At 38.7% G+C, this 17878-nt stretch overlaps 2 protein-coding genes across 2 annotated transcripts; one reads left to right on the forward strand and one right to left on the reverse strand.

Moving 5' to 3' along the window:
• Nucleotides 1-874: 874 nt before the first annotated feature.
• On the forward strand, nucleotides 875-6099 carry RBP4 (retinol binding protein 4). Its single transcript, XM_048944123.1, has 6 exons — nucleotides 875-990; nucleotides 1173-1299; nucleotides 1914-2050; nucleotides 2208-2314; nucleotides 3720-3932; nucleotides 5907-6099. The coding sequence occupies exons 2-6, from the start codon at nucleotides 1180-1182 to the stop codon at nucleotides 5918-5920; spliced, it is 591 nt and encodes a 196-aa protein (XP_048800080.1). The 5' UTR covers nucleotides 875-990; nucleotides 1173-1179; the 3' UTR covers nucleotides 5921-6099.
• A 215-nt stretch (nucleotides 6100-6314) lies between these two features.
• On the reverse strand, nucleotides 6315-12294 carry FFAR4 (free fatty acid receptor 4). The gene is made up of 3 exons (XM_048944121.1): nucleotides 11764-12294; nucleotides 11218-11346; nucleotides 6315-7521 (listed from the first exon to the last, which is right to left on the reverse strand). The coding sequence occupies exons 1-3, from the start codon at nucleotides 12292-12294 to the stop codon at nucleotides 7117-7119; spliced, it is 1065 nt and encodes a 354-aa protein (XP_048800078.1). The 3' UTR covers nucleotides 6315-7116.
• Nucleotides 12295-17878: the final 5584 nt, after the last annotated feature.

The raw sequence follows: 17878 nt of genomic DNA on the forward strand, positions 1-17878 counted from the left end.
GTTCTCTTGATAATGATAATTCCTCTCCTGCTCTGGTTACATATCTAGAAAATAATTAACAGGTTTTCTCTAATGCTTCCTACAGATGTTGAAACTATAGTACAAATATTGACTGAGAGGCAGCAAAATTTGCTTGGACTGGAGAAAAAAAATAATGGTTTATACAACCAAGTTTGCCAAAAACAAAATAGAAATTCTGGAAGCTCTGATTTACAGTTGTTGTCAAGGGGGCCAAATGTGTGTAAATGCATTCACATATTTGCAGAATACACACGTCCCATCACCTTCAAGGCTCCACATAAGAGTGTTCTGGTTTCCAGATATTTTGCAGGGCTCCAGCTCCTGTCCTGAAGAGCTGGGCATGAGGTGGCTTTGGGTTGTCCTTTGGTTACATGAGGGAACCCATTGTAGGGATCTGAAGTGACTCTGGAATGAGCAGGATTTCAAAGATGTTAGCAGAAACTTGCAAGTATGATGTTTTCCTATGTTTATCAGTGAAAGAGAGGAAAGGAATTTGGGGAGGAGATAGAGGAAACAAGCCTGCACCTTGTGACTGGGTTGAGCATATTGGGTAAGAAGGACTTTGGACAGCAGTGTGTACAATAGCAGAGAAGGTGGAGGCAACTGGCTCTCCTGCTGTGAGAAGATGGGGTGGTTTTCCTTCCCTTTGTCCTCGCCACATATGTGCACACCCCTACCCCCACAGTGAGAGCTCTGCCTTTTGAGTTAGGTCAAAACAGAGCCGCTTCTGATCCTAGAGATGCTTGGCTAAAGATAAGGGTCAAAGACCACTGGAGCCCATGGATGTTATGCAAGGGGCTATTGTGAATGGGGCCCAGACTGCAGCCTTCATCAACCTGCCTCCCTGCTCCCCCTCCAATGCTGGCTTTGTTCCTCAGGGGGTTGCGAAAGCCTCAGGACTACATAAAGCATTCCCTGTCCGAACGTCCTGGCCACTGCCACCAAGACAGAGCTCTCCTGAGGCTGCAGGTAGGGGTGCTGTCTGTAAGGGATCTGCTGGAGTGGGCTGGGGGCAACTGGGGACCTTTCCTGCAGGTGCATCAGGAAAGCTGCACAATGTCCTGGGGACTTGTTGGGGCAGCTCTCCTCTCTTCCCTGAGAGTTGATGGAGGCCATTTCTGATGTTGTTTGCCTCTTTGCTGTTGCTGCAGGGACAGAATGGCCTACACAAGGAGATCTCTGCTGCTGCTGGCGCTGGCCTTCCTGGGCAGCAGCATGGCAGAGAGGGACTGCCGTGTGAGCAACTTCAAAGTCAAGGAAAACTTTGACAAGAACAGGGTAAATCTTTCTCTTCAGAGTCTTTGGTATCTTGCCTAGTAGTCCTTCCTGGGCTACGAAATCTGGCATCGTGTGTTTATGTTTTCACTCTGACTGCAATCTCTAAAAGAGTGGAAGTGCATATTGATGCCTGTACCTTCACAGTACTGGATACTGAAACAACTGATACAGGAATACTGCAAAAACTGAGGTTAGCAGACTGCTCTCAACTTTTGTGATGTAAATAGAAAAGGAGTGGAGTAACTCAATTTTTTTTCTGCAAAAATGCATGATATTTTCAGAATGATTATAAAGGAAGACATATTTATATGTAGATCTGTCAAGATCTGCCAATATCTATCCTCTTTCCATCAATTTTTTTCTCAGTACAAGAAAACTACAAACGGAAAAAAGATGCCAGAAAAACAGTCAGTTCTTTCTTCTGTTTGCCCTAGGACATACTGGTGGTCTTACGCTGTTGGTACAACTAGATTTATTTTACAGATAAACTTCAAGGCACGGTGTCAAAGATCTATGTTTCATCCCCTCTGTCATCCTTCCCCAGTTTGCAGTGTCTGTTTCTAGTATTTTCCATGCTTGTAGGTCTAACTGCAGGCTTTTTCTTTTCCTTGCAGTACAGTGGCACCTGGTACGCCATGGCAAAAAAAGATCCTGAGGGGCTGTTTCTGCAGGACAATGTGGTTGCCCAGTTCACTGTAGATGAGAATGGACAGATGAGTGCCACTGCAAAGGGCAGAGTCAGACTCTTCAAGTAAGCTATTTGCAATCATTCTATTGCAAACAGAATATTTCACTACCCTTCTGCTTTGCTTGATCTTAAATCCAGCCTGCTCTCCTTGTGCTAGTCACAGTCTCACCAAGTCTGCTGTCAGGTTTGAACATGATATTTTCTTTCTCCCTGACTGCAGTAACTGGGATGTCTGTGCTGATATGATTGGCTCTTTCACTGACACAGAGGATCCTGCCAAGTTCAAGATGAAGTACTGGGGTGTTGCCTCTTTTCTGCAGAAAGGAAGTGAGTAATTAACTCTAGAAGATGTGGAGCTAATTGGGAGCCTGATTATGTTGAATATTGATGCTGGGAAAAAGTGCAGCATTGGATTTCTTGAACACTTAAACCGTGCAATGACTATAAAATAGCAAAGTCTTAATGAGAACAAGGTGATCACTATTTTTTTATGAGACATCTGGCTGGTTCTCTTTAAGCAAGAGAAGACCAGGCCTTTGTATATCTTTGTATTTATTTTGATTGCTACCCAATTATATAATCTAAAGTGACTATTCCGAAGAAATAAAAGGTAAATGTAGTATTTTTGTAGTATTTTATGCCTTATTTTATTTCAGAATTCATTTACTGGATGCTCCTGCTCTCTATGAAAAGCCTAATGTCAGACTTGGTCTAGTAGGGAAGAGGATTTTACGACTATTCTTTTGCATAATCTAATATCAGCAAATGCAGAGATTTATCTCTTTTTACAAATATCATACAGTAAATATATATTCATATTTTCCTGTCATCTTTCACACTCTATGCAAAATTAGTTTCTTGATGAAGTAGACATTCAGTTACTTGCAGCTCAAGACATTTGTATGGATTGTTTCCAAGAGCAGCAGATGGAATTTGGAAGTGATTGAAGCTCCATTCTCTCCAAAAACTCAGTTAAAAAGAATGCTTTTGTTGCCAATTGCTCTTGAATTGTTGCTGAATTACCTCAAAGTGTGCTGATGAATCATGTTTTCATGGATACTTCAGATTGCTGACTGACCTTGGACTCTATCTTCTTAAAAACTGTGGTCCCCACCCATAGGAGAAATGGGAAAAAGAACTACATTCAAATGGCAATTGTATTAATCTTTCACCTTAAATATATAACTTAAGTTGTATATTTATATAGGAGGGAATATTTATGACTATTTTGAAGCACAACTAGTATAACAAAGAGCACTTTTTTCTTTTTTTTATTAACTATTTTGATCATACCTTTTTTTTGGGGGGGGAAAAGGAGGTTAAAATAACTTTAATATTCATGGTAGTTCATACATGGTTCTGTTTTTGTGTTTGGTGCCTTATTTTATAATAATTTTCAGGCATAGATTTACAGGATGTTTACTACCTTTTTCTCATGCCGCTCTTGTTGTGTACCGATGTTAGAGGAGAAGCAGTAGTGCCAATCCTTCCTTCTCCCCTTCATCATAGCCCCTAACATATGCTTATTTTTAAGATGAACAAACAAACTTTCCCTCCGAACATAGAATCAAATACTGGACATAGATATAAACCAACAGCTAATTTGCTATCATTCATACCAGTACTCATTGAAATTTCTTTTGTTATTGTATTAAAGTTATGGAATTATGACAGCGATCTACATTTTATTTGTGTCTCTGTAACTCCCAGGCTTTGCTATGATTTCTTCCAGATGATGATCACTGGGTAGTGGACACAGATTACGATACATATGCTCTTCATTATTCCTGCCGTGAGCTAAATGAAGATGGCACTTGTGCTGATAGCTATTCCTTTGTGTTCTCCCGGGACCCCAAGGGATTGCCTCCAGAGGCACAGAAAATTGTTAGACAAAGGCAGATGGACCTCTGCTTGGACAGAAAATACAGAGTTATCGTTCATAATGGTAAGAATTTTTTTTTTTTTAATAATTTTATTTCAGGACTTAGTATTGGGAATCTCTTTGAATTGCAAATGCATTAAGTTTTATACTTAGTGGCTTTAATATTGTCATTTGAAAACTGGAGCTTGTAATAAGTGCATTTCAACTTTTACTTCCCTTATCAGAAGGAGAGCCAAAGTGTATAGCTTTTTATGTGGCACGTCATATCAGCTGAAGCAATAATTAAAGGAAGCTGTAAAACAATTAAATCAGTGTGGTATGATTAAACATAGTAACTTCTTAGTTGCTGTAAAAACAAATTTTATCTCTTTAATCAGAACTTTTACCTTCCTTGAAAGTAGTTGATGGAGGAAATACAATAGTGAAGAATGAAGAAAATAGATCAGAGTATTTAGGGCAAAGAAAATAGCATTGTTCCTCCATTCCTACCTTTGCATTCTGGAAGACAGGGTATCTTCAGAAGATTTACTGGTGAGTCAGCTGGATTCCCAACATAGTGCCATGGACAAAAGAGTTAATGGGATTCTTGAATGCATAAGTCATGGATGTTTACAGACTCATATGAGGCATAGATGCTTGGCATGGGTCTGCTTGTTATGTCATGTTTAATGATGTTGATAACTAGGAAGGATATGAGAATGAATTAGAAATTTCAAAGAAGAGCAAAGAAAGTGGTTGAAAGTTTGTTAAATGTGTCCAGCAGTGAGTGTTTGAAAGAGCTTCATCTTTTTCTCATCAGAAAGAGTTTAAAGACTGACCTGAGCAGACTGTGCTTACCCACACAAGCAATAAGAACCGACTAGTAAAGGGCTTGCAAGCACAGGAATAATAAAATAAAATGGATGGAACTTTAAACTGGATACATTTAGGGCAGAAATAAATAGCTATTTGTTTAACTCCAAAGTTCATTAACCTTTGGAACTGTTTACCAAGAGGCACTGTATGGTCATCACCACTGAAATCTGAAAATCAAGATAAAAGGCTTGTCTAAATAATGTGTTGGAATAAACTGAGATTGACTGGAGGAACTTTTGTGTATTAGGAAGAAAGTCAGAACAGGTGAACACAGTCAAGTCTTGTCTCTGTTACCTGCTCATCTGATCTACAAACAGTAATATATCGCCATGTAGTAAAGTGTCCTGATAAAAAGGTGCATGAAAGATCTACTGAGCTTGGTGGTGTTCAGTATCCTCATTAGTGACCCAGAAAAATCATAGAATCATAGAACATTTTGGGTTGGAAGGGACTTTTAAAATTATGTAGTTCCAACCCCTCTGCTAGGGAGAGACAAGGACACCTCCCACCAGAAAAGTGCCTGACAACAAGAAAAATGAAAGTTTTGTCCTGATGAGAATTTGGAAGCAACATAAAAGTATTTAAGACTGTCAGATTTAAGAGAAATCAAAGATGCAGATTAAACAAGATTTTGATACCTACTTGATAATGAAGCTTCACAGGAAAAATATAACCACTCAGATGCTCTTTAATTCTGACCTGTATGTTCAGGAAAGACATCTGTATGATGCATCAGACAACATAATTAAAATGCTGCTACATTTGTTGCAGCAATCAGAAAGCTAATGATGTGTTTTATTGTATAAAGTGTAGGATACTTTCTTGTTTTTTCTCTGCCCTGCAAATGACACGTGTCAAGAGTTAAAATTTCTGAAGATTAAAAAAAAACAAAAAAAAACCTAATGAGATTCTTAGGGGTGTAAAGGATGTTTTTGCATTAATCAAAAATAAAGTGTACCTATTCAGCTGCTATGCTGTGACTTTGAAAGATGTGTGTTACAGAGGCTCCTTGCGTATCTGTCAAACTCAAAAAAGTGCTACTCCACTGTAAAGTCAGTATGTTAGGCTAGTCCGAGTACTGGTCTGGTTGAGGATTGTTTGGTGTAAATTTGTGTTTTGCCTAATGTGGATGAAAAACAATTCATTCTATTTTATTTATTTATTTTTGTGTGTGTGTTTCAGGATTTTGCTCTTAAGGACATCCATAAGTATGGAAGGAAACCATGTAATAGCACCATGGATGTAGAGTTAATACATTGATCAGGTGCTCTTTTAAAAAGATTTTTGATGGCTTCATTTAGATTTAAAATATATTTATCTGAACTGCATAGCTCATTTTGTTAATAAACCAATAAAACATTTTAATAAACTTGGATTACAGGGGATGCAAATTGTCTGTATGCACATCTGTACATATTTAGGCATTGGTTTTATTAATAAATTGTTGCTATAATGCACTATTTTAAATTGCTGACAGTTGACAACAAATTAAGAATTTATTCTTTTTTGTTACTGGGTTCAATTTCTAACTAACAGTGTTTTAATTAAAAATCAAAATATTTGTATTTGCTTCTAAAACTTTTACTTTCTTTTGAAGTACAATGCCTTTTTTCTTTTCCCCAGTAAATACTGAAAATCTTTTCCAATTGCATTTTAGAAGTGAGAAAAGAATTCCAATAACAGTATATATCACTGCTTACTTTTTTGACTACAGAAGTCATAAAAAATGCATCTTTTTAAAATAACTATTTTTCACATGACAAGTAAACATTTATTTATTCTTTATTTATAAATTAGTAGGCATAATATCCACTTAATTCAAGGTGGAACTAAAACAATAATTCACATGCTGATAATAAAGCTTTATAATCTCATCTGCTGAAACCCTTTTGTATGTAGACAGTTATCTAACCGTAAAATCAGGGGCTTTTTTTTTCTGGTAGTCTACAAGAGCAGAAAACTTCTGAAGATGTACATTTTCACTGTAAAGTTGATCTCAGTAAAAACAAAGAGTAAAGACAGTACAGATCTGCTCTTGATATAGATTCACTATGACTTTATTAAAATGAATAACATTTTTGCCAACTGGAAATGTACTCCCATAAAATTTAATTCTACTAAGTACTTACTTTGACTATTTTACATTCACCAAGTTTGCTGCCATATTTCATTTTCTTCCAGTACAAGCGAAGAGTTCAATCCATTGGATTAAATTGTGCAGATCTTACTGAGGCAAAGCAGTGAGGTCAAGATGATTTTACTTTCTGGAATGCTTTTTTTTTTTGTCTTTTGGCCTCCTCTGGCATATAATGCTATAGCATGATAACCTAGTCAAACTGGGATAGTATAGACACTGATATCCAAAACGAGTCACCGTTCAGACTTCAAATAATTATCTGGTAATGACAGATAAATGAGATTTTTCACGTTTACTTCTTGCAGAGGTTTCCGAACCAGCCCCAGTACTTACAGGGTTCCCTGTACAACAGAGGAGAATTTCCTGACATTTACGTCTGAAATGGGCAACATTATATAAAACTGGGTTGACAGCAGAGTTGGCAAATGTGAATAGGACTATCCAGAAGAAAACTGATGGCAAAATATTTAAATCTTGTTTGTAGTTCTGGACTAAAATAAAAAAAATAATTACGATAATTGGGCTCCACATGATGAAGAAGGAGATCATCAACACAATGAGGGCTCGAAATAGTTTGTAGTCTTGCTGGGAAACACGAATCTGATGGTTTTCTGAGTAGGCCAATCCAGCATTTAAACTTCTTCTTGATGCTTTTGTAATCTGCAGTAAAACAGAGGAAAGTAACATTTACTGACGCCTATAGAAAAATTCTTAATACATTTTACAGGTGCCAAAATAGATCTCGGTACACGATGTTTCTATTTTTAAAAGTGACCACAAAAAAGGCATTGCAGAATTCCATGTTTACTTTTGTTAATGGTTCCATTTCAACATTTTTACTTTACTAGCAAGGTTTTCTTCCTCACAGCTGTGAATTCACATCAGTATTATTGAAGCCAGGAGTTCTCTGCCTGGCTCTTCACAAGCCATAAAATTTCAACATAAAATAGAGCCTTAATTACTCATGAAATCCCATTAACTTCAATTTATGACTTCATTTGCTCTATCTAAATAAATCCATTGATCTTTCCATAAATGCAAACTGGAACATAGCTAGCAATCCTGTTGATGCACAAGAACGAACAAAATCTAATTGTATGATTGCTATGCTGGTATTATAAGGTAGGTATTAGAAGCAGCATGAATCATAAATCATAGTATATTTTAAATTTGAATGGGATTTTAAGTTTTGTCAAAACTCTTAGTTTTTCAGTCATTAATCAGAATTGCATTCTGTGAATTACTCTGAATTCCTACAGCTTCTTTCATCACTATGAAAGTCTCTCTGTGTCTTATAAACTTATTGACTGATGTAATAGACCAGCGTATGGCTAGTTTGGGGACTATACTATTCATGGGTGCATCTCATCTGCCATTAGATAGAATGTTGAATCTTGAGGGCTTGCAGAAAACTTTAAATCCAGAACTCCGATCTCAGTGTCTTCACTGATGTTTGCACAGCAGATTTAAAGTCTGATGGATCTGTGTATCTGTTGCAAACTAAATAAAATTGAAATATTTTGAAAAATATACTAAATACCTGAGGTGCCCTTTTACATTCTGCATGGGTAAAGAAGGGGTGTTTTCAAAAAGTTGGATTAATTTGGTGTTTAAGTAGGAATTCAAAAGCATGAGAACCTTGTTTCTGCTTATATGTGTGATATATGCCATTACCAGTAACTTAAATGCTAATACTAACACTTAATAGTTTCCTTGTTTAATTAAAGATGATAATGGTTATAGACTTTGAGAAAACTGTTAGTCTTACTGCAGTTTTCTGACATTCTCACAGAGATTGATGGCCTACAATAAGTATTTAAGATTCTAGACTTCTGGAAATTATCAACAGAATGTAGGTGTATAGATCAAAACCTGTGATAGAAAAATGGGCTTCTCAGTAGTTGTTAATCCTGAGAAGGAGACAGTATCATGAGCTGCTTCTGTAGGCAGAGGATTCTGATGTTTTAAACATGTAAAACTATTGCAGCTTGATCATATCCTGCAGTATCTACTTGAAATCCAGAAATCAGGCTAACTCTGAAGGATTCAGTACAAGACTTATGAGCAAACACTGTCTGCCTTCGTAAGGACATGCTTTGTGTAAAATACTACTAACTGATACTCACTTTGACTATAAGAGTGCAGACTTTTAAACATTTATCCAAAAAATGGAAAGAAACAAGTTGAATGCCCTCCTTGACTTCCAGTTTTCAAAACAACTAAAGAATCTCTTCAGCCAGCAGGCCTTGTATCTGTCCTATGAAAATATCCCTCGTATTTCCTGATGGAACTGCACAGGCTAGAACTAAGAATGCAAGAATCACTAGGACTGCATTTTAATGAAATGTTCAATTGAAGTGGGGTGATAGTGATAAGTTTTGGATCCCTCTCTGGTGTGCTTAGCATAATGAATCTTGATAACTACAGTGGGCACCTGGACCATGCTCTGAAGACCAGAAACTTACAGGTCATGTATATACAAATAATGTCCTCCCAGCACTAATTTCTTTATTGGTTCTTGCCTCTTCTCTAAATCTACATGGGTTGAGTCTTGCCTGAGAGAAGAAACACTGCAAAAACAATTCAGTTAACAAATTGTGCCTTCTAATCTGTCATTTGTGGAAGTATTGCAAAAAATTAATGTTCAGATTCCGATTAGGTACCTTTGGAGAGTACATTTCTCATCAAATTAGAGGTCTTATCTTTGTAGTCAATCATCATCATTGGTGCTGTCTTATCTGAATACAAAAACACTTTGAAGTGCTTGCAGTAACTCAGCATCATACTGTGTGTAGTTATCATAGAGTGTTCTCACAAAGTTAGAGTGAATCTGTTCTTAGGAATGACTCAGGGATTAAGATATTCTCCAGCTGAGTTCTGGTTGCTTCCTGAATAGCTGTGTGAGAGAGAAGATCCAATTATAACATATGGGAACCTGCTGTAGGCCTCATTCCTTTTTCAGTTCAGGAGGAATGGTAACACAATTTAGCATCTGTGTTATCAAGTTGGAAAAGAAGTGCAAGCATAGCAGCATGGGACTGATTTGTAATCCAGTATCTGAATACATGTTTGGGCCTCTAGCTCCCTATATACCACTGTGTTTTCTAAATCTACCAGCTTAATCTGAAGTCTGCAAGAACACCGTTCTTGTCCTGGTCTCTGACCTGGGACTGTGGCATTTCATGGTATGCAGGTTTTTTTGCAATTCTTTCAACAGACTCAGAATCTCCACTGAGTTACTGTATGCTCTTCCCCTACAGCTAGTATGAGGTTGCACAAGGCAAGTACTTTGCTTCATTAGAATATGTTTGCCTGATGCATTTACCTCAAGATTGTTATGAGGTCAGAGCATAGGGAAACGAAGAGATTATGATTTTGACTATGAGCCCGATCAATAACAATACATGCAGAGCCTGGAGCGTAGGTCATAGGTTCATGGTAACATCTACATCTAGCTCTGCCTCATTTACTCACAGCCCCTGGTGCTCACCATTTCACCAATTAATTCCTTGCTCAATAATCTGTGTATTCTACAGTTTCTTTCAAAAACTTAAAATGTTCCTTATAAATAATATGTTTAGTTGCATAATAGAGGAACCAGTAATATTGTTGTTACTAAAAAAAAAAAACAGGCATTCCAGCACTTAGTTTCAAGTTTTCTAATTCTTTTCCCACTTAGCTTTTTGAAGAGGAAGAGGTATGAAAAACGTTTTTTTTAAGGAATTTAGGTATCTAGAATATACACTGTGATGCCTGGTGTCTTGGCCTTATATTTCAACACCTACTCAGAAAGAGCATGGAGGCAGAGTACTTAGTTTACAGTCTTCGTCTGCAAAGTCAGAAGCTGTGGAGATGTAAGAGTACTCTAATAAAACCTGTGAGCTACAGACATACGCAGAAAGCAGAAAATCAGTAGATCTAAAATGGGAAGAATTTTTATTTCTAGTCCTGCTTTTCTTTGCTTTCCTACAACTCTCTTGTGAGTCCCTATGGTTTAAGCTTAAGGAATGCAAGATCCAGTTTTATATTATTTCTGACACTAAAGTCTTTTAGCATTTAAAAGTTTGACAGTCTTTAAATATGAATAACACATAAATGGATACGAGTATTAAATACTATATATAAATGAAGGACAAACTTTATATTGGTCTTCTGGTAATGTCATGTTCAAGTATGTCCCTAGTTGAAAAGTACAGACTGTTACTTACAGGTTGAAATGCCTTATTTTAATCACATGCTCTTCTACTTGAGCAAATAATGCACATACTCTTTAGGTGTGTATTTATATACAGTGATGATACATTGATGCCTAATGAATTACTGTTTATTTGTTCTATAGCAAAATTTTAAAAATACCTGTAAGATTTTGGAATAACTGATGATAATGATTAATCCTGGTATTAAAAAAACAACAACAGCATAGGTCACATCCCAGACTATTTCTCCTGCATGGCTGGGCCAATCCAAGGTACAAATATGAATCTCCTGTTTGCAAAGGAAAAAGAAGAAAATGAACATTCTACAGTTATTTTTCCATTTTGTTCTATTTATCTCTCTGTGTGACCAAGGAAAAATTGACTGCAGCCTAAATAGAATCTGTGAAAACTTCCCATTCAAGCAAAGATGTCGATTACTGTATTACTTTATATTTTTAAAAGCCCACATGTGTACAGATAGATAAGTTAGACGAATTGTCCACAATCTTATTACTACCGTAAATTCCATATCATATGCTAACAGCAACTTTAAGATAGAAACATATGGACTTAATAATGTATTTGAGTGTCACGTTGGATATACTTTTGCATGCATTTCAAAATACCAGAATGAAAAACCTATGCATGGCCACTTTGTACAGAGGCAAGCACATGTGCTGGATGGCCGTCCAGCTTTCACCCTTACCTCACCAGTGACACTGGGCAGCTGCACCACAGTGAAGAAGCAGCAGAGCGGCAAGGTGACAATAGCAGCAAAGCCCCAGATGAAGAGGGTAGCAGCCAGCAGCTTGCGGCGGCGGAAGGCAGTGTGGTGCAGCCGAGCAATGCTGATGACCCTCTCCAGGCTGACGGCTGAGAGAGAGACAATGACAACAGTGCCACTGAGGGTCATCACATAGAAGAGCATGTGGCAAATGACATCGCCCAGCACCCAGGTCTCAGTCCAGCGCACGATGCCAATGAACGGGATGGCGGAGATGAAGAGCAGGTCGGCACAGAAGAGGTTGAGGACGAGGTAGTTGGCAGCACACAGCCGTTGCTGCCGCCACACCAGCAGGCAGATGCCCCAGATGTTGCCCACTAAGGCCAGCAGGAAGACGGAGCCCAGCGCAACCGACTCGCCGACACGCAGGGCTGTCACGTTGCCACCCCTGAAGTCTGAGAAGAATGGGAAGTAAGTCTTGTTCTCCCCTGGTGTGCACTCAGCCCCGACCATGAGGGTGGCTGGTGAGCATCAGAGTGCTGCTGCAAGCAGCGGCACCATCCCCTGAGGAAGGACTGCACTCCCAACCACCACGGTGGCACGTGGGGTGCTCTGACACAGGGCTGGGGGGCTGGCTGCCATTCCCCTCCTCTTCTTCCTTCTGTCTCTGCTGCTGAGGGCTCAGCTGTGCCAGCCGTACAGTTTATGGCCCTCATAGTGCAGTGCGACAAGGAAGTGGGAGGGTAAACACAGCACAGCTCACACAAAGGTGAGGCTGCGTGCATGAGGAGGCAGTGACGGGCTGGGTGTGAGTGGGGCCTCCTGACACCTCCCCAGGGAGGGCATGGGACTGAGCGGTGGCACCTCCATGCCAAAGGAACCTGGGCCTGACCACTTTCCTCATGACAGCTCTGCTTTCAGACAGGCCCTTTAGGTGCCAAGTGGGCTGGGGAGGCCTTGCAGGCTGCTCCAAGATGCTCCCTTCTGCTAAAAGCACGTGCACAAAAACACAGGGTGAAACAGAAGCCCCAGGAGGGGCTTTCAAGGAGGAATGGCTGTGCAAGCTTGTCTTGGGAGGCAGGAAAACAAGCTCTGTCCTAAGGTAAAAGAAGAGGGATTTATTGATTTCCTCATGTCTTGGCAGGGACCTTTGAAATGTGGTCTTGTACACTGCTTGTATTAACTGTAGTCCCATGTGGAGGGGAGATGTCACCATACTGGTTTTTGGAATTCTTACACTAGGTTGACTAGAGTCCTACCTGTTGTCCATGTTATGAGTTCTGGCAAAGAAACCTTGTTAATCTAGACATAAGTAGAAAATACAATCTTTTCTCGGGATATTAACTTCTGAGAGCAGTTGCTCAAATGCTAGAGGTGGCCTTCCTGCTTGCACTCTGGGCTGGGACTGAAGCATATAAATGGTCAAAATCAAGCAGATAATGCCTCGTAAAAGAAGATAAAATGTTTTAAGGAACTGTGTAAACAGTTGTATAACTTCAGACAACTCTAGATGAGTGTTTTATTCACTGCCAATGTAAGTGCTTAATGTGTCTGTTACAGGCTTTGGCATATGGAGCTACACCTTTTGATTTTCCTATCAACTGTTATTCTAAGTGAAAGTTGTTCCAAGCCGATGTATCAGCACAGCTCTGTAAGGAGACATTGCTTTTGCAGTGTTCTGCATGTGATCTCTGCAATGAGCCCGTTACTTAATGGCATTAGTGGGGATTCCAGAACCCTGGCCACAGTTTATATTGGTTCTGCCATGGGCTGATCCTCTAAAATATGTAGCAGATCTTTAAAGACAGCAGATAACTTCCTGGTATCCTACCAGGCCTGGGGCTTTATACAAGCTGACAAGCTAGTCCCAAAGTTGTGGGTGAATAGCAATAGCAGTGATGTGGCCAGTTCTGAATAGGAACTGGGATGCGGGAAAGAGCCACTGTTTAGAAGCTTGTGCCTGTGCAAAAACTTGGAAGGCATTAAAGGAATATGTAGTGAGCAGCTGACAAACAGTAGCACAGATTAATGAAAATCATGAGTAAAATCTTCAGCCCCTTTGGTATCAATGAAAAATTAAATCAGAACCTGGTCTTATCAATTCAGGGTAAAGTGAACACATTTGAAACAGAATGGGGGAACAAGAGCTCTCTTTGGTATAAACCAGTTGTTACTCAGGAGTACCAAAGCAAAATGTTACTTTCAGAATGCCATCAGTGAATGAGTTTCACACTGCTGTCTGCAGAAAATACTGTACAAGGTACAAGGGGACTGCAGAGGTGTTTAAAAAAAAACCCGGCATATTATAATGGGGTGTTATCAAATGAATTGGAGTTCCTTGCACAAAAAAAAAAAAAAAAGACTGATTATTCATGAGTCTAATGGATCCATTTACCTAAAATAATACGTTTCCCTCCATGAATTACAAAAGCTATGTTTGCCATTGAATAGCTACAATCATAGCAACCATCACAACGTGAAATCTGAGGAAGGGAGGAATCGTAACCTCAGTATAGCTACTCTTGCAGTACTGTAATAGGTGGGTGCTGTGTGCAGTATATAGTCCATGCATGCTTATGAACAGGAAGTGATTAGCAAAATGCTTGGAAACCTGTTACAATGTATCATTTTTTCAACTTAATTTACATTCAGAAGCAATGAAACACAGAGACAACTCCAATCTCACAGTTCTAGACTGAATGAAAGTAGTTGGGATCTCTGAGGAGCTAGTTAGCTAGCCTCAGGAGTTAAATGTCATGTTTCTTTTTTTTAATTTATTTTTCTGGTCCTGATTAACAGCTCTAGTCTTTCCTTCTCTGTGGCAAGTAAGTGCTATGTTACCTGATATCATAAGCCAAGCTCGGTTTTTCAGATTGTTCCCCTGACAACCATGAACTGTCATGACAGATGGGGGTAGTTCAGCTTATTTATTTCTTGTGCATAAGAAATACTCCCATGGAGAGGGACATTCCAAGCTAGGCAATGGTCTTTTTTTTTCCATTTGGACGTGACCATGGAAAGGTTTTTGCCTTAATAATTTCTTAATAATCTCTTGCATGTAAATTGTTGTTTAGGTCTTTGGGCAGTATTTCCATGCACGCATGTCACAAGTAAATAACATTCACTTTTGTAACGGGTGTGTTGTATATTTACTGTTTGCTGAGTGATATAAGTTTGTTGCGTTAGAAATATTGACTCTTTGTCTTCACAACAGAAGTTTCAAGCTGGTAGGTGACTCAAGCTATGTCTATATAATAAGAGTTTCAGCGTTAGGTTTCAACGCAGATTAGCTTTCTATTTTCATTTTTTTCTTTCATATACAGTTCTCGTAGCTCTTCTGCTTCTAGACTTGAGTTGTTCTGTTTCTGTGCTTGGAAGAAGCTATGCCACTGTAGTATTTGTTTCAGATACAAACCTGCTTTTAGCTATTCTGCTTTTTAGAGTTTTCTAGCTGCTCACTCAAGTATGTTTTCACATCAGTGAGCTGAAGCATTTACACCAACGTTCAAGTGACTATTCTAAATTTGTAGTGCAAATATGAACGCCCGTATTTGTATTCAGGTAGTAGAAAGCCCACCCACTCCAGAGTTCATGGGAAATAGCGGATGTTTTATGGATCTGTGTGACTGTATCAAATACTGACTCTTTAGTTTCTTTTGGGAAGCCTTATTTTCCTGTGGTCACTGTCCCTCAGAAAAAGGTTGGGAGCTGGATCAGGTTTTTTGTCAACAGCACCACCAGAAATTTTTGTCAAGTTATCTTATGGCATGTAGTAAAGGAGGCATTTCTCTGTAAGCTAAGTGCGTATGTAAGTATGGAATCCACATAAGGGAGAGTTCTTCACACAGTCGTAATCTCTGTTATGCTACACTCTACGCAGAGCTTCACAAGGGTGACTCAGCTCCAGCTGGGCTCTCCTGACTAAATGTAGTTTCCTGTAAGTTTAAGATACTGTATTACATTCACACATCTTGAACCTGGATTTCAGGAGTTTCTTGCCCTTACCAAGGAACTGAGACCAGAGCTAGATGTATATGGAGTATTGTAGTCTGATATTGAAGCGCCACTGAACTTAGCAGCACTGCTCTTCTCCTGCCAGCCCTGCCCCAGCTCTCTGATATTAATTTTCAGTTATGCTTAAAGTTACTTACATTCCTGCTGATGAGATTTAATGCAGGTCCACCAAAGAATAGACTATATTGTTCCTCTAGAGAACTTATAAACAAAAATTGTTATCAACCTGTCTTCTTCATGAGATGTATTCAGATCTTCTTTGAATACATCTGTGCACTGGATTGCACACAATCATGTCATAATTTTTTCTCATATTCCATAGACAGTAACTAGAGAATGCTCTTATTTACAGACCGGCTTGCTTTCTTTCCATTTTATCTTAGAAGTGACTTGATGAGATAAGCAGAGATTCTTCAGGTCATAATCAGGATAAAAGCTTTCATTTTAAATTCAGGCATTTCTGAAATAATAGGCTACAGAGTAACTCCCTGCAACCAAAAAGTGCTGTCCTTCTTGAAGAGGTTTGTGCTCAGCTAGCACAGATGAGAGAAACAGAAAAGCCATTCTTGCACCACCAGTGAGAGAAAGTACAGATAACTCCTTTAAGTCATGATGTAAAACCCTCTGACTTCCCAAGTGTAATGCTAAATCATATTAATTATTTCCCCCACTGCTCTCATGTTTTTTGTTATCTGTGGCTGATTGGGGTCCGATTACATTAGAATTTAAAATGAGATAATTAAAGAGAAGCAGCATACAGCCTCTCATAAGCCATGTCCAGACACATGGACACCTAAATTAGGCTGTATAGTTTTCCATCTAATTGAATGAGATAATACTGACCAGATCATACTTGTTACATTAATAAAACTTGAACTTTTGCTAATGCAGTGTGCTTGCTCACTACTTTGGAGAAGATCAGAGAAATTAAACCTGGCTGCACTTCTGTCAGGAAGCAAGCTGGTACTGATAAAGTCCCAGACTTCTTTATTTGAAGGATGTTCTGAGACACTTCGTCTCGCTCTCTCATTTTGAGACTTCTCACTCAGCTTGAAATACTTAGGCTACCATTTGGCTAGAAGGGCAGCAGAAATGAGCTCAGGTCTTTGGAATGGATTAAACAGTTTTATGTCACTGTCCCTGTGGAGATTTTACAGCCTCAGTAAGTAGTGTTTCACTGCTTATGTATCCCAACCACCAGAACGATTTTCCTTATGTCAGTTTCTTGAAGTACAGTACTTGAAATTAGATGTGGTATTCCAGCTAAAACAGTCATCATTATCACGTAGAAATATGTGTAATACATATAACAGTCTGTTTATTCATTATGTAAAACTGTACAATCTTGCAAGTAGGATAATGTATCACACTCCATTTCTGAAACTTTCCTGAGAATTTGATAAACTGTCATACCACTGATTTTGCTTTTAGATAGTTGATTATTTGTACCTGTAATAGCTGCTGTATTCATCCTGTTTCAGCTCATTAGTCTTAAGAAACTGAAAATTAATGATGTTCTCTGAAGAGCTCTTAGTTCCTACCTTGGATTATCTCAGACTTCATGCATACAGTGCTGCAGCATTATGTGCTTCATTTTTGAAAATCCAGAGTAGTTTTGGAATCAAGTAGATTAACCTGGAATTGCCTAATACATCCCTTATTTAATCATTTCATGTTTTCACAGGAGTTCAAGGGAAACCTAGGAGAGAAATCCGGAGAGCTACTAACATATGGGAACTGTGTCTGGCTCTTAAAGCCTGAGATTTTCAGGTCTCAGAGATGAGATACATCACCTGTCCTTATACTCAACATCCACTTGATGCTGCTTGTCAGAGATACTGTAAGTTCCAATCATGTAAGTCAGAGCAGAGATCCACCTTTAGCTGCATTTATGTTCTAGTAGCTATGAATTATTGATACTTAAATATTATAGCTTTTCAACTACTTGTGCTACCTGTGGTATAGGCTAGAGGAAATAATTACATTTCCCTGCATTAAGAAACTAGCATTTGAGACTAAAGTTCACGTTAGCATTTTTTTTTCTCCTCTCCACAATAAGGAAAACTGCAAGTATATGGTATGA

The sequence above is a fragment of the Lagopus muta genome, chromosome 5 (assembly GCF_023343835.1).
Source record: "Lagopus muta isolate bLagMut1 chromosome 5, bLagMut1 primary, whole genome shotgun sequence".
Lineage (NCBI taxonomy): Eukaryota > Metazoa > Chordata > Aves > Galliformes > Phasianidae > Lagopus > Lagopus muta.

Coding starts and splice junctions, on each gene's coding strand:
- RBP4 (XM_048944123.1), top strand. CDS start 1,180: ATGGCCTACACAAGGAGATCTCTGCTGCTGCTGGCGCTGGCCTTCCTG. Junction 1,300..1,913: donor AAAACTTTGACAAGAACAGG/GTAAATCTTTCT, acceptor TTTTCCTTGCAG/TACAGTGGCACCTGGTACGC. Junction 2,315..3,719: donor CTCTTTTCTGCAGAAAGGAA/GTGAGTAATTAA, acceptor GATTTCTTCCAG/ATGATGATCACTGGGTAGTG.
- FFAR4 (XM_048944121.1), bottom strand. CDS start 12,294: ATGGTCGGGGCTGAGTGCACACCAGGGGAGAACAAGACTTACTTCCCA. Junction 11,347..11,763: donor TGCCCAGTGTCACTGGTGAG/GTAAGGGTGAAA, acceptor CTTTGCAAACAG/GAGATTCATATTTGTACCTT. Junction 7,522..11,217: donor GTTATTCCAAAATCTTACAG/GTATTTTTAAAA, acceptor GTTTTACTGCAG/ATTACAAAAGCATCAAGAAG.